Raw genomic sequence first — 15,870 nt, 5'->3', positions numbered from 1 at the left:
CTGTCTGGTCAATCTTAACTTCCCTGCTTTCATTTCTGATTTTATTTATTTACATTTTCTTTCCTTTCTTCTTTGTTAGTCTAGCTAAGGGTTTGTAAAATGTATTGATCTTCTCTAACCAAGCTTTGGTTTTGTTGATTTTCTCTATTTTTTTTCCCCTCAATTTCATTATTTCTCTTGTAATCTTTGTTATTTCTTTCCTTCTGCTTGCTTTGGGGATAGTGTGCTGTTCTTTTTCTAGTTTCTCTAGTTGTTAGTTAGATCTTTGATTTTAGCTCTGTCTTCTTTTTTTATATATAGGTGTTAGTGCTGTAAATTTTCCTCTTAGCACTGCCTTCGCAGTATTCCATAAGTTTTTAGGAGGTACTAGGGATTGAACCTGTGAGCTACATCTGATCCCCAATGAGAGTTTGTTTTTTCATTTGTTAGTTAATTTGTTTGTTTTTAGGAAGTACTGGGGATTGAACCCGGGACCTCATACATGGGAAGCAGGTGCTCAAACACTTGAACTACATCTGCTTCCATCTCATAAGTTTCCGTAAGTTGTGTCATTTTTATTTTTCTCAATAAATTTACTGATTTAATTTGCAATTTCTTCTTTGACCCATGGATTATTTAGGAGTGTTTTGTTCAGCCTTCACACATTTGTGATTTTATCTCATTCCCCTCTATTATTGATTTTTACCTTCATTTCATTATGATCTGAAAAGGTGCTTTGTATAATATCAGTGTTTTTATATTTATTGAGACCTGCCTTGTGACCTGTCATGTGGTCTATCCTGGAGAAATATTCACAAGCAATTGAGAAAAATGTATAACCCATTGATTTTGGTTACAATGTTCTGTATAAGTCTGTTAGGTCTAGCTCATTTATCATATTGTTCAAGTTCTCTGTCTCCTTGTTGATCTTCTATCTAGTTGTTCTAGTTAATGATGTGAGTAGTATGTTGAAGTCCACAAGATTATTATAGTGATGTCTATGTCTCCTTTTAGTTTTGCTAGAGTTTGTCTCATGTATTTTGGGGCATACTGGTTAGGTGCATAGATATTTATGACTGTTTCTTCTTGGTGGATGGCCCCTTTTATTAATATATAATGGCCTTCTGTATCTCTTATAATTTTTTTACATTTACTGTCTGTTTTGTCCAATATTAGTTTAGCTACCCCTACTTTCTGTTGGTTATTGTTTGTGTGGAGTATTTTTTTCCAACCTTTTATACTTTTAGCTAGTTTGTATCCCTGGGTCTAATCCCTTGTAGGCAGTATATGGATGGTTCATGTTTTCTTTAATCCAGTCTGCCTTTAACGGTGGATTTTAATCCATTCACATTCAATAATACTACTGTAAATGCATTGTTTACTTCTACCATTGTATTCTTTGGTTTTCATATGTCAACTTGTTTTCCTTTGTCTTTTTACTCTTTTAGTTATTCTATCTTCTATTCTTTTCTTCTTTCCTCTCCAGTCCTCCTTTCTTTTCCTTTTGGGCTGTAAGCCTCCCTTTAATGTTTCCTGCAAAGGTGGATTATTTTTTACAGACTCTCTTAGTTTCTGTTCATTTGTGAGTATCTTTAACTCACTTTCATATTTGAAGGATGATTTTGCTAGATAAAGAATTCTTAGCTTTCAGTTTTTCTCTTTCAGTATCCTGACTGTATCATACCACTGTCTTCTCATCTCCATGATTTCTGATGAGAAATCTGCACTAAGCCTTACTGGGTGCCCCTTTTATGTGACAATTTGCATCTCCCTTGCTGCTCTCAGAATTTTCTTTTTATCTTTGATGTTTGACATTATTAGTAGTATATGTCATGCAGTATGTCTAGTCACATTTATTCTGATTGATGTATGCTGTGCTTCTTGGACATGTAAATTCATATATTTCATGAGAGTTGGGAAATTTTCAGCAGTTATTTTCCTAAATACTCTTTCTGCCTCTTTTCCCTTTTCTTATTCTGGAATTCCTGTGACACATATGTGTTTTGTGTTACCATTCAACTCCCTGAGCCCCTGCTCAATTTCTTCCATTCTTTCCTCTCTCTATTCTTCTGTCTCTTCCATTTCAGCTGTACTTATTCTTCCTTCTATCATTTCAAGTCTATTGTATACCTGTAATGTGTTTTTGATCTCACCTATCATGTCTTTCATTCCCATGAGCTTGGTTACTTTTCTATTCAGGAGTTCAAATTCTTCTTTGTGCTTGCTCAGTGTCTTCTTGATATCTTTTACTTCTTTGGTCATACTGTCTTTCAACCTATTAATTTGATTTTGGAATTTTGTGTGCATTTCATTGATTAGTTCTCTGTAATCCTGTGTCTCATCTAGAATTTTGATATATTCCTTTGCTTGTGCCATTTCTTCCATATTTTTAGTATGGTTTGTAATTTCTTGAGGCTATCTAGGCATCTGATCGTGATAGCGAGTACACCCTGATGCTCAAATTCTCTCTTTTGTAGGGATTTATTGTTGGGAGGCTGTGTTATTGCTATTCTTTGATTCTTGGTTTAATCTGGTCTGGGTCTTTAGGATTGTCCTTATTAGTTGCTTAAATCCCAGCCCTGGACCCAGTAATAGGTTGTAGACTCACTTTTAAGGGCCTTGGGGAGGGAGGCTTGAAAGGCCAGAAAAGCTTCTCTTACATGCTTTTTAATTTCCTCACATGTACTTCCTTTGTCTGCCAGCAGATGGCACTCTTTGGCGGCCATCTTAGTTCAAAGCCTGGTCAGACTGTTTGCTGCAGCATAAACAGGATCAGTGTGATAGTGGATCCTTCCTGGAGGCTAAGAGATTTGTAAACTTTCTCAGAGGCAATTCTCCAATCTTTAATTGTAGCCCCTTCCCTTTCCCTGGGTAGGGAATAATTGCATTCCCCCTGCATCCTCAATAACCAGTCCTAGTTAGTAGAGAATGAGATTGAGAGGGTGGGATTCTTTAGCCCCTTTCCAGCTCCCAAGGCAAACAACGTCACGACCCCACCCATCCTGGGAGGGCTTGTGGGACACAGCATACCAAATTTGTGGTTCTAGAGCTTGGTCAGTAATAGGCTGTGTCCCTCTCTGTCCTCTTTCCTGGGGATGTGGATCCACTGGCCCCAGGGCCTGAGAATTCAAAAGTGTCAATAGGGGGTGGGGCGGGGTTGCTGGCAGTTGCTTCTGTTGCTTTTAATTTACAGTTTTGCCATCATGGTTCTTTTACTTCGCCCTTCTCTCTCTGGATAGTGACCAGCCTTCCCCTGGTGTCCTAAACACCAGAAGATTTTTTTCCAGGCTGTTTCTACCTGTCCTCTAGCTATTTTTCTGGGAGAGAAGAGAGTCCTGTGTCTTTCTTTCTTTCTTTCTTTTTTATTTATTTCTCTCCCCTTCCCCCTCACCCCCCCCCCCCCCGTTGTCTGCCCTCTGTGTCCATTCTCTGTGTGTCCTTCTGTGACCGCTTTTATCCTTATCATCGGCACCAGGAATCTGTGCTTCTTTTTGTTGCGTCATCTTGTGTCAGTTCTCTGTGTGTGCAGCACCATTCCTGGGCAGGCTGCACTTTCTTTCATGCTGGGCGGCTCTCCTTACGGGGCACACTCCTTGAGCGTGGGGCTCCCCTATGCGGCACTCCTTGTGCACATCAGCACTGCGCATGGGCCAGCTCCACATGGGTCAAGGAGGCCTGGAGTTTGAACCGTGGACTCCCATGTGGTAGGCGGACGCCCTATCCATTGGGCCAAGTCTGCTTCCCTCCCATGTCTTTCTAGTCCCTCATCTTACCAGAAGTCAGCTCATTGTTATTGAGGTGTCACTTTTTAGACCCTCTAAGCAAGTAGACTGAAAATATGTATATATTTTCATCTTAATCCATGCATATACACATATCTATATTTTTATCTGTAACAGTTTGATATGGTTATGATTTCCAAAAATAGATACTGGATTATGTTTGTAATCTGCTCTGTACCTAGGCCTGATTAAGTTATGGTTAGGGCTTTGATTGGGCCACATGATTGGGGCATTGAGTCCCCACCCACCAAGGGGCATGGCACAGATAAAGGCATGGCAAAGGACAGAGTTGAGAGGTTTTTTTTTGTGTTTTTTTTTTAAATTTCTCTCCCCTTTCCCCCCTCCCCCCGTTATCTGCTCTGTTTCCATTTGCTGTGTGTTCATCTGTGTCTACTTACATTCTTGTCAGTGGCACTGGGAATCTGTGTCTCTTTTTGTTGCATTATCTTGCTGCATCAGCTCTCCGTGTGTGCAGTGCCACTCCTGGGCAGTCTGCGCTTTTTAGGGCAGCTCTCCTTATGGGGTGCACTCCTTGCGTGTGGGGCTCCTCCATGCAGGGGACACCCCTGCGTGGCGGGTCACTTACTGTACGCATCAGCACTGCTTGTGGGCCAGCCCACCACATGGGGCAGGAGGCCCCGGGCTTGAACCTGGACCTCCCATGTTGTAGGCAGATGCTCTATCAGTTGAACCAAATCTGCTTTCCAGAGTTGAGGGTTTTTAATGTTGGAGTTTGTTGCGAAGCCTTTAAGCTGGACCCCTAAGAAGTAAGCTCACAGGGGAAAGAGAAGCAAGCCCCAGGAAGAGAGGAACGCTGAACCCAGAAAGAAGCAAGACCCTGGAAGGGAGGAACCCAGGAAGCCTGAACCCTCACAGATGTCAGCAGCCATCTTGCTCCAACATGTAAAAATAGACTTTGGTGAGGGAAGTAACTTATGCTTTATGGCCTGGTATCTATAAGCTCCTACCCCAAATAAATGCCCTTTATAAAAATCAACCAATTCCTGGTATTTTGCATCAGCACCCCTTTGGCTGACTAATACAATATCTTATCTATGTATGCAGTTTCTTGAATTCATACAGATGCCTTTGAATTCTTTCCTTGACTTTCATTATCTATAATATATTTATTTATTGTGCATGTAAAGTAATTTTAGAATTACTAACCAATCCTCCTGAAATAAAAAATTTGCTAACCAGAGTACAGTCACTATGCTTAAATTTATTAATTCCTAATTTTAAAAAATTGATGAATAGAATATGTGTATATGCAATAGAAGCAAATCTAGGATCAGAAAATAAGCAAGAAGTATAGATATCATAAAATATACCACTGGCAATGGCCACCCATTGTCAGCCAGGGTAAAACATATCTATAATTTCCTAGATATTTCCTATATGGTTAGCTATCATATAACAAGTGTTTCTCTCCAGTCTACCCTTTTAGAAGTTTTCTGAATTCCTCAGACTCTAATGTCTTATATTATTAGAATAATTTGGAGAAAGCTAAACTGTTGGCTGAAAATGGCCCTCCATGAGAACTCATGTAATTGCAGTTATCCAACCAAGAGCCTGTATCCTAGAAACCCAACTCTCTTTCTTTGGAATTTCATCTTGAAGGGTGTTTTGCTGTTTCTGTTGTAGAAAGCTGTGTTTAATACCAGCAAAAAATGATGTTCCAGCCTACCCAAATGCATAACTGGAGGACCAATCCACAAAAAAGAAGGCAGGAAGAACTCCCATGCAGGGCTTCTGCTGAATACCTGCCTGCTGCCTGCATAGGATTAGTGTCCCTGGCACTGGGGTTGGTTGTCTTTGTAGCTAACTCCTCTGACCTTGTGAATCTCTTTGCTGGAATAACAATGATAACCACAGGCATCCTTTTTGCATTTCTTATTGGAGTGGTAACTCTGTATGGGTAAACCAGAACTGACTTAGAACCACAAGATTAAGACTAGTAGTAGCAAGATGTGTGCAATCCTATAGGTAGTTGTTAGTATAGTGGACAGTACCTGGCTATCATTGTAAGTGAAACCCTGATGTCTTTGGCCCTTTGGAACTTTTGTTTCTCTTGAGCAGTGTTTTTAAATACAAATAAACTCTGAGTTTTAAAAAGCTTAAAAAAAAAAAAAAAAAAAAAAAAATATATATATATATATATATATATATATATATATATATATACACACACACACACACACACCACCCGTCCAGGATTCTTCTCCTTTAGTAACTATAGTCTCTTAGGATCTCAGGATAAAACAGGGAAGGTAGAAACTGAAATGGCTTTTGTAATCATAAAAGAGTACTTTTATTTAGTGATTTCCAGGGGTATGTTATATCTATTTAAGTTATGATTTCAAGGAGGAAATTTTTATAAAGAAGTTATATATATATAGGGAAGCGGACTTGGCCCAATGGATAGGGCGTCCGTCTACCACATGGGAGGTCCGCGGTTCAAACCCCAGGCCTCCTTGACCCGTGTGGCGCTGACCCATGCTCAGTGCTGATGCACACAAGGAGTGCCGTGCCACACAGGAGTGTCCCCCGCACAGAGGAGCCCCACATGCGCCCTGTAAGTAGAGCCGCCCAACACGAAAGTGCAGCCTGCCCAAGAACAGCGCCGCACACACAGAGAGCTGACACAACAAGATGACGCAACAAAAAGAAACACAGATTCCTGGTGCCGCTGATAAGGATAGAAGCGGTCACAGAAGAACACACAACTAGTGGACACAGAGAGCAGACAACTGGGGGGAGGGGAGAGAAATTAAATAAATAAATAAATAAAAGAAGTTATGTATAGATGATTCTCTACCATATGATAGTATCTTCTTTAATATTATCCCAATTCCACACCCCTCCAACATGCATCACATAATATCTTCATCCTTTAATGAACCCTATGCAGAGAATCTTCTGAGCTGCCCTTCAGAAGTCGTCTTGCTAATACCCCATGAGGAACAGCATTAATCAATTTAGCTATGAATATTCTGGGCATTTCTAAAGATTCCTCATTCCCTAGAGCACATTCTCCTTCAGATATAAATTTATATTTTCATGTTTTGGGACATAAACATTGAGCATGAGAGGAAAATGTTGGGAGGGGAATTTAAGGCATAGGCTGGAGAAAGCAAGGTAACAGGCATTTGTGTGGTAAAGGGCCAATGCAAGGGCCATTCAGCTTTAGAGAAGGACATTAGACCTTGGTAAAAAAGGCAGAGAGAACTTTTAGTTTCTAAAAGTTTTTCCTCTTTAGGGTCATTCATTCTACTCTGATTTGAATATTTGACTTCATATATCTCTGCAGTATTAACAAATGTAGCTGTTTACACAATCCACTTGTTCCTTCCTGTAATTAAATTGCTTTTTTTGGGAGACAGGCATGTCATTAAAAATCTAATGAAACTATGGATTGTCTTTCCAAAAAAAATGTACATATGTGCACATGTGTACACACATACAGATTGATACAAAGTGTTGCACATAATTTCAGGGGAATTCTTAGACATCTCAGGTTTCTGGAGTTGCCAAACTACTTACCACATGTCAGACATTGCCTCATTTAATTTTTTACCACAGTGCTTGGACCTATTTCTATAATGCCCATTTTACAGATGAGGGATTTTGCTTAAAATAATGTATCAAGGCCACATTAGAAGTAAGTGCAAGTATCAGAATTTAAACCCACATTTATCTTACCCTAGAGCCAAGCTCTTGACTGCTCTGTTACACTGCCTCTCACTTATTTTAGGTGAAGAGAGAAAATTAAAAAACCTTGGTCAACAGTGGAACTGAATCAAGAACTCAGATACAGACCCACACATCTAAAGTCAAATGATTTTTGACAAGGGTGTCAATCTCTCCCAACTGGGCCAGAACAGTCTATTCAACAATTGGGCCTGGGAAAACTGAATTTCCATACCCAAAAGAAAAAAAGAGGACCCCTATCTTACATCTTATACAAAAATTAACACAAAATGGATCAAGGACCTAAATATAAAAGATGCAACCATAAAACTCCTAGAAGAAAATGTAAGAAAACATCTTCAAGATCTTGTGGTAGGCAATAGTTTCTTAAGCCTTACACCCAAAGCACAGCAACAAAAGAAAAAATACGTAAATGGGACCTCATTAAAATTAAACACTTTTGCACCTTAGAGGATTTTGTCAAAAGGGTGAAAAGGCAGCCAACTCAATGGGAGAAAATATTTGGCAATCACATGTCCGATAACAGTTTAATAGCCATAATATATAAAAAGATCATTTAACTCAAAAATAAAAAGACTAAACTATAAAAAATGGGCAAAAGTCTTGAAAAGGCAATTGTCCAACAAAGAAATACAAAGGCAAAGAAACTCATGAAAAAATGTTCAACATCACTGGCAATTAGGGAAATGAAAATCAAAGCTATAATTAGATATCATTTCACACCTATTAGATTGGCCACTATTAAAAAGTTGAAAAACTGTAAATGTTGGACAGGATGTGGAGAGATAGGAACGCTTATTCAATGTTGGTAGGAATGTAGAATGGTACATCTACTGTGGAGGACTGTTTAGCAGTTCCTAAGAAAGTTGAAATAGGCCTGGCAATACCATTACTAGGTATATACCTAGAAGAACTGAGAGCAGTGACATATATAGACATCTGCAGACTGATGTTCACAGTGGTGTTATTCATGATTGCCAAAAGGTGGAAACAACTCTGGTGCCCATCAGTCAATGAATGGGTAAGCAAATAGTGGTGTATAAATACCATTAAATATTATGGAGTGGTAAGATATAGAGTTGTGAAGCATATGACAGTATGAATGGGCATTATGTTGAGTGAAGCAAGCCAGATATAAAAGGACATATACAGTATGATTTTGCTATTATGAACTAAATATATTGTATAAACTTATGGAGTTAATAATTGGAATATAGGCCACCAAAAATAGAATAGAGGTAGAAAATAGAAAACTGAGGGTTAATCTGTGAAAAATTGGTAAAAAATTTGTAAATCTTTGGAAATGAATAGAAATGGTGAAAGTACATCATAGTGTATGTAACTAGCAGAGCGATCATATCGGTATGACAGTTGAAAGGAAGTCTAAGGTCATGTACATTACTAGAAGGAAAGCCAAAAAACGTAACATGGGACTGTATAACATAGTGAAATCTTATATAAAATGCAAACGTGGGTGATATTGCATATGTAAGACTTTTTTTACATTATATAAATACACATATACTAGAGCAGCTACGTATTGCATGGGAAGCATAGAGATTGAGAGGTGATGAATATTGTTTGTTTTTGTTTATTATTATTAGAGTAATGAAAATGCTCTAAAAATTATTGCAGTGATGAGTGCACAACTATATGATTATACCAAATACCATTGATTTGCACTTTGGATGAATTTGTGCTTTATTAATATGTATCAATAAAATTGGTTTGTTTAAAAAAAGGTAAAAACTCTGGTTGTTTTAAAAAAAGTCTAGGCTATGATTTGTCAAACTATATTAGCAAAAAATGTTAATATAATTTAACACATCTAGTGAAAAAGAAAGCTTTCCTTATTTGCCATTTGTATCAGTTTTCTGTTGTTTTGGAAGGTTCCAGGAAAAGAATGTGTTTAATAGAAGCAAATCAGGAATAGGAAATAAGCAAAATGAAGAGACCGTTTTGCTTTCATTGCTATTATTTATCCACGTGGTATATCTTGTGCATTTTCAGGATTTGGAATATCGTTTAGATCCAAAGACCAAGGAACTGCCTCATTTACGAAACCCTGATATACTTGTGGGTGAAAATGACCTCACGGCCCTCAGCTATCTTCATGAGCCTGCTGTCCTCCACAATCTCAGAGTCCGTTTTATTGATTCCAAACTTATTTATACATATTGTGGTAAGTGTGCCCCGCTGTCTGAGAGGACTAGTGAACTCTTTCTTTCCTCTAATGGACATAGCCCTGGAAATAATGTGCAGGGGAAATCAGGCTGTGGTCTCTGAGAGAGAAAATCACTTTAAAGGTATCAAAAAGACTTACCAGTGTTCATTAGCCAAATTTCATTTTAAACTGAATAAGCTCTTTCATGAATTTACTTAATTTTGCTCAAAATAAAAAGAAATTGGCCCATCTTTTGGATATTTTTCCAACAGAAGTTATGTGCCAAATTCACTGACAAATTTACCAGTTATTTTTACCTCTTACAAAAACTAGTACCTGAAAAATGGATATCCAAAGACTTTAATCTTTTGGGGCAGGTTCAAGAAGTTTAAGTGTTATCTTTTTCTCAATTATTTAAAAATACAGGGAAGCAGATTTGGCCCAATGGATAGGGCATCTGCCTACCACATGGGAGGTTCAAGGTTCAAACCCAGGGCCTCGTGACCCATGTGATGAGCTGGCCCACATGCACACAAGGAGTGCTGTGCTGTGCAGTGCAGGTGTGTCTGCCGTGTAGGGGAGCCCCACGCACAAGGACTGTACCCTGTAAGGAGAGCTGCACAGCACGAAAAAAGTGCAACCTGCCCAGAAATGGCACTGCACACACAGAGAGCTGATGCAGCAAGATGACGCAACAAAAAGAGACACAGATTTCAGGTGCCGCTGACAAGAATACAGATGGACGCAGAGGAACATGCAGTGAATGGAAACAGAGAGCAGACAACTGGGGGAGGGGTGCAGGGAAGGGGAGATAAATAAATAAAAAATAAATCTTTAAAAATAAATAAATAAATAAATAAAAATACAGGACTGGGGAAGTGGATGTGGCTCAAGTGATTGGGCTCCCATGTACCATATAGGAGGTCCAGGGTTCAATTCCCTGGACGGCAAGCTGACCTGCATAGCCAGCAGGCCCGCACGGAGTGCTGGCCCACATAAAGTGCTGAGCCACATAGTGTGCTGGCCTACACAGAGTGCTGGCCCATGTGGAGAGCTGGCATAGCAAGATGACAGAACAAATGACACAGAGGAGAGACAATAATAGACACAACAGACCAGGGAGTTGAGGCAGAGCAAGAGATTGAGTGCTTCTCTACCACTCCGAAAGGTCCCAGGATTGTTCCCTGTGCACCTAAAGAGAAGACAAGCAGACATAGAAGAACACACAAATAATGGACACAGAAAGGAGATAACAAGTGTAAAACAATGAGGAGCAGGGACAGTGGGAATAAATAAATCTTTGAAAAAAAATACAGGACTGACTTGACTAATGGTGGTTGTTCTTGCTTAATCCTGCTTGCCTGCACCCCTGCTCATTGCCGTATTATCTGCTAGTTACCCAGCTCATGATTCTTCTTATCTTTCATAGAGATTAACGGTGTGGTGTTTGTGTGTACACGTTTGTATTTCTTTCCCCCTCTTTCCTTTTTTCCCCTCTATTTTCTTGTTACTCTTTATTTTCTCCCTCTTCTCTCCTTTTTTCTCAAAATGCTGACTTTTATCATTCTTTTACCAGTCATTCCCTCCTCACTCAAGTCTAGGAGTTCCGTTCATTTCCATCCAAGTTTATTTGTTCATTGTACTGAACTCAGTGCTCATCTTTTTTCATTACTTACCTGTTTTGGACAAGAGCAGCCACCTTTTCTTCTTAAAATGATTTGCATCTCTTATTCCTTGATATTAACTCTTCTTCTTACTTATTAACTCTGAATATTTCCTTTTCTGAGTTTTCATTTTTCTTCAGTTTGTTTTCTTCTTGCATGTATCTCCTCAGTGAAGCCTTCTCTGGCCACTCTACCTAAAATCATAGCCACTTCCTTTCCCACTTCAGTTTTTTTCTTTCTTCTTACTACTGACTAACCACTGATAGTATTTTTTCTTACTTATCTTGTTAAGTATCTGAATTTCCCACTAGATGATAAACTCCAGGAGGGCAAAGATTTGTCATTTTTGTTTCCTTTTATAAATGCTGTACTTAAAAAAGACTTGAAACATAGTCAGAGCTCAATAAATATTTATTGAATGAATTAATTCATTACATTAATACATACCTATTTTTAAATGTTTGGAAATACAGAAAATTATTTTAAAACACCAAAACAATTACATTTAATTCATCACTGGAAAACATCCATTAATTATGTTGACTTTATTTGCTCTCTGTATGTATGAGTGTATGTATGAATGAGTTATGAAGATATAAAATTGGAGTGTATATGCAGTTTTGTATCCTATTTTCCTATGCCATTTAATATTCTTCAAAAACATGATTTCTTATTGTAGCTCAATAGTCTGTCATATGAATAAAAAAATTTATTCACCCATTCTCCCTTTATTATGTATTTAATTTGTTTCCATTTTTCACAATTATAAATAACATTATGATAAATATCCTTGTAAAAGTGGGTGAATCTCTGATTATTTCATTGGATAAATTTCTCAGAGCAGAAATTATAAAATTACTTAGTTGTTACATTATCACAAGTTCCATTATTTTAAATACCTAGTCCAGCTTTTAAGTAGTGTTTTAGTTAGGACTAGGGTTCAGAGGCAAATGGCATTATGTATTTTGAGTCACGAACCTATAATTTGTTAGTTCAATATCACTGAAATTGAAATGAGGTTTATTTTTATTTTGTTTTGTTTTTTATTTTTTACGAGGTATGAGGGATTTAACCCAGGACTTCATATATGAGAGGCAACCACTCAAACCACTGAGCTACCCCTGCACCCCTGAAATGAGGTTTTGTGTTAACTTTGATTCTTATTTTACCAAATTTGGTGTGCCCTTAAGGATACTATTGACATCTTATATCAACAAATAGATCAGATAGGAGACAGTGATAATATTGGTGAAATTTTAAAATATTGACTTTCTTCACAACATACCAAGATTAACATTGCTGGCTTTTTTGTCTTCCCACCCCCAGGTATAGTCCTAGTAGCTATAAATCCCTATGAACAGCTGCCTATTTATGGAGAAGATATTATTAATGCGTACAGTGGTCAGAACATGGGTGATATGGATCCACATATCTTTGCTGTAGCTGAAGAAGCTTACAAGCAGATGGCCAGGTTGGTGGAAACTTTGTTATTTCATAGTTCTTAGTAGTTGTGATCATTTCTTCTTTGCTAAGAAAGAGACATTTTAAAATACAGTGCCTGGCAACTTGTAAGTCATTACTAAATAAGGATTGGCCAGTTTATATCAGGTAGCCTGGATTGTTATTAAAAATAATCTCACATTTGAGAAAGGATACATAGTTTAAAAAATCTGCCTTTGGACTCTCACTATGATCTTGTGACTAAACAAGGACAGTTGTTATCCTCTTTTTACAGTTAAGGAATCAAGGATTAGTGGTGTTAATGTCATTCAGTTAATGAGTAGCAAAACCGATATTAAAAGGCGTAAGAGCTGGAAATAATCTGTCTGACCCTAAGAGTATTCAGTCTAATGTTTAATGTTAGCATTGCATGCTAGGGTATTAGTGATCCTGAACAGCATTGGCAAAATATCTTTCAGAATAACTATGGAGCCCCAGCATTTTGAGAGTGGAAACTGGGAGGAAAAACTATTTTCAAGACTAGCTTATGCTTCTAATAGTAGAATGTAATATAATGCAAAACCCCTCATCATGCCTCACTGAAGTAATCCAGTTAAAGGCCCCCTAGCTGAATCCATTCCAATGGAAGGGTCCTATGCCCACAGGAATGGATTAGTTTTAAGAACATGATCTTTTCTGGGATCCAAAAAAGATATGTTCTTTCCATATACAAAATACATTTATTCCATCACAATATTTCAAAAAGCCTTAAATAATTTCCATAACAATACCTAAGTACAAAATCTCATCAAAATCAGTTATAGGCATGCAGTCTGTCATGGGGCAAAATTCCTGTCAGACTGTAGACCTGTGAAGTTTAGAAAACAAGTTATCTGCTTCCAATATACAAAGGAGGAACAGGCATAGAATAAACTTTCTTATTACCATAAGAAGAAATTGAAAGAAAAACGAGGGTCATGGGTCCCAAACAGTTCCACAAACCTTCAGATTCCATGAGATTTCAAATTCCAAGAGACATCTGTAGAATGATGGTTTATTCTCCTCTCATGGGGGAAGAGTCCCACTTCTTCCAAGGGATTGCCCAGTGGCCATCTTGTTGGCTCCATCCTCATCAAGCATCTGTGTGGCAGCTGAACTCTAGGCCTCACCATCCAAGAACCCTGAGGTAGACAGTCACACTCTTCCCAGTTTCTTAGGCACAGGCCCAACCCCCTCAGAACAGTGGGGTGGTGACCCAACTCTCCCTACCCTCTGGGAAATGTGCCTTGCTCTCTCTAAACCCTGGGGCAGCAGCACTCTCCCTGAATAACTGAGCTGAAGGCCCACCCTCTTCAAATACTGGTGCAAACTTACCCTTTCAGCACACATGGGTGGGGTATCTATGTTGGCCCGAGAAGATGTCTTAAGTCTGGATCTCACTTTCCACGATTTTGCCCTTGAAGTTGTTTTGCCTTCAGTCTCTCCCATTTCTGTCCCTTTTAGTTCATACTGGCAATAGTTCTGTTCATACAGATCTTCCAAAAAACTTGTGACTTAGCATGCAGGAAAAATGGGTCCAAGCCATCAGACAGTAAGACTTTGTGCAGATCCTTCCTGGATAACTGCCTTTCCAATCCTGACTTACACTAAAAAGACTGACTGGTTCCATGTCCAGTTAATTTCTCACATGTGGCTCTATTCTCTGTGAACTCATTTTCTAGAAGCTCCAGATTTCCCAAACCATCAGTTTTTGGTTTCTTTGTGCTCAGGTGTTCATGTCTCAGCTTATCCTTTCCTCTTGCATTTTGCTCTAAGTTGCAAGGAGAAACCAGGTTGTGCTTTCCACATTTAGTTTGGAAATCTCATCAGCCATATATCTAAGCTTGTCACTTTCAAATTCTGCCTTCTGTCTAACATCAGGAATCAATTTTGCCAAGTTCTCTGCCACTTTAAGGAAAGGATTGCCTTCCATCCAGTTTGCAGTGACACAGTCATCATTTCTGTGTAAGGCCTCATCGGAAGGATCTTTAGCATCCGTATTTTTACCAACAGTCTCTTCAAAGCAAACTAGGCCCTTTCTGTCCAAGCATCTTACAATTCTTCCAGAAACTACCCCTTACGCATTTATAAAACTGTTCCAACATTTTTGGTATTTGCATAGCAACAGCACCCCACTTTCCTGGTACCAGTTTCTGTTTTAGTTTGCTAAAGGTTGCTGGGAGCAGTTTGCCAGAAATGTGTTGACTTATATAATGGGAATTTATTAGGTTAAAAGTTTACCATTCTCTGAAAGTGTCCAAATCAAGGCATCATCAAAGATGTTGTCTCACTGAAGGTTGGCTGCTGGTGATTCTAGACTCCTTCCACGTGGCAAGGCACATGGGAGCGTCCGGGTTTCTGCTTTCTTCTCCAGTCTTACTTTCTCCCTGAGTTCATCTGTGGACGATCAGGCATATGGCTCATCTCTCCCCTCTCCACCAGCCTATTGTTGGGCCTCTTTCTGTGCCTTGATGCTCTGCTGATTCTAGCCTCCAGCCTCCAGGACCTCTCTTTCGGCCTCTTGGGGTTTCTCTGTCTCTGCCACCTTTTTCTGTGTGTCTCTGCTTTCAGTCCTCCATTTAAAAACGACTCCAGCAAGAGAACCACGACCCACCCTGGATAACTGCACCTAACTGAAACAGTCAAAGGTTCCCCAATTGAATCTAGTCCAATCAAAAAGTCCCATGCCCACAAGACTAGATTAGCTTTAAGAACATGATCTTTTCTGGGATCCACAAAAAGCTTCAAATGATCACAGTAATTAATCTTGGTGTAGTGAAAAAGGTGTCTGTATTCATCCCAGCTCTACAAAGAGCTTGTAGATATGTGTTTTGTGTTTTTTGGAGGTATAGTTTCAAGTAAGTTCCTGAAAGTGGGATTGCTGGGTCAAAAGGTAAGTGCAACACATAGTTCAGGTAAGTGCATAGCAAGTTTGGTATTGCTAAATTCCCTCCAATTTGTATTTCCACCAGAATTCTTCAAGTGCCTATTTCCCCACAACCTCACCAATAGAGTGTATAGTCTTCCTTTTTAGTTTTTGCTAATCTAAAGGTATCTCAGTGTTGTTTTAATTTGCATTTCTATGTGTGTG

General features: G+C 38.8%; 1 protein-coding gene across 4 annotated transcripts in view; it reads left to right on the top strand.

Annotated features, from left to right (window-relative positions):
• Nucleotides 1–15,870, top strand: part of MYO5A (myosin VA) — a 243,947-nt gene that overhangs the window by 80,610 nt on the left and 147,467 nt on the right. For all 4 annotated transcript variants that reach the window (XM_058294223.2, XM_058294222.2, XM_058294221.2 and 1 more), the window contains exons 3-4: nucleotides 9,483–9,654; nucleotides 12,627–12,771. In XM_058294223.2, coding sequence (XP_058150206.1) covers nucleotides 9,483–9,654; nucleotides 12,627–12,771 — 317 coding nt within the window. The remainder of the gene's footprint in view (nucleotides 1–9,482; nucleotides 9,655–12,626; nucleotides 12,772–15,870) is intronic.

This window comes from Dasypus novemcinctus, chromosome 3 (genome assembly GCF_030445035.2).
Source record: "Dasypus novemcinctus isolate mDasNov1 chromosome 3, mDasNov1.1.hap2, whole genome shotgun sequence".
Taxonomy (NCBI): domain Eukaryota; kingdom Metazoa; phylum Chordata; class Mammalia; order Cingulata; family Dasypodidae; genus Dasypus; species Dasypus novemcinctus.
Note: the sequence above shows the minus strand (reverse complement) of the source record. Positions and strands in the feature narration are given on the sequence as shown.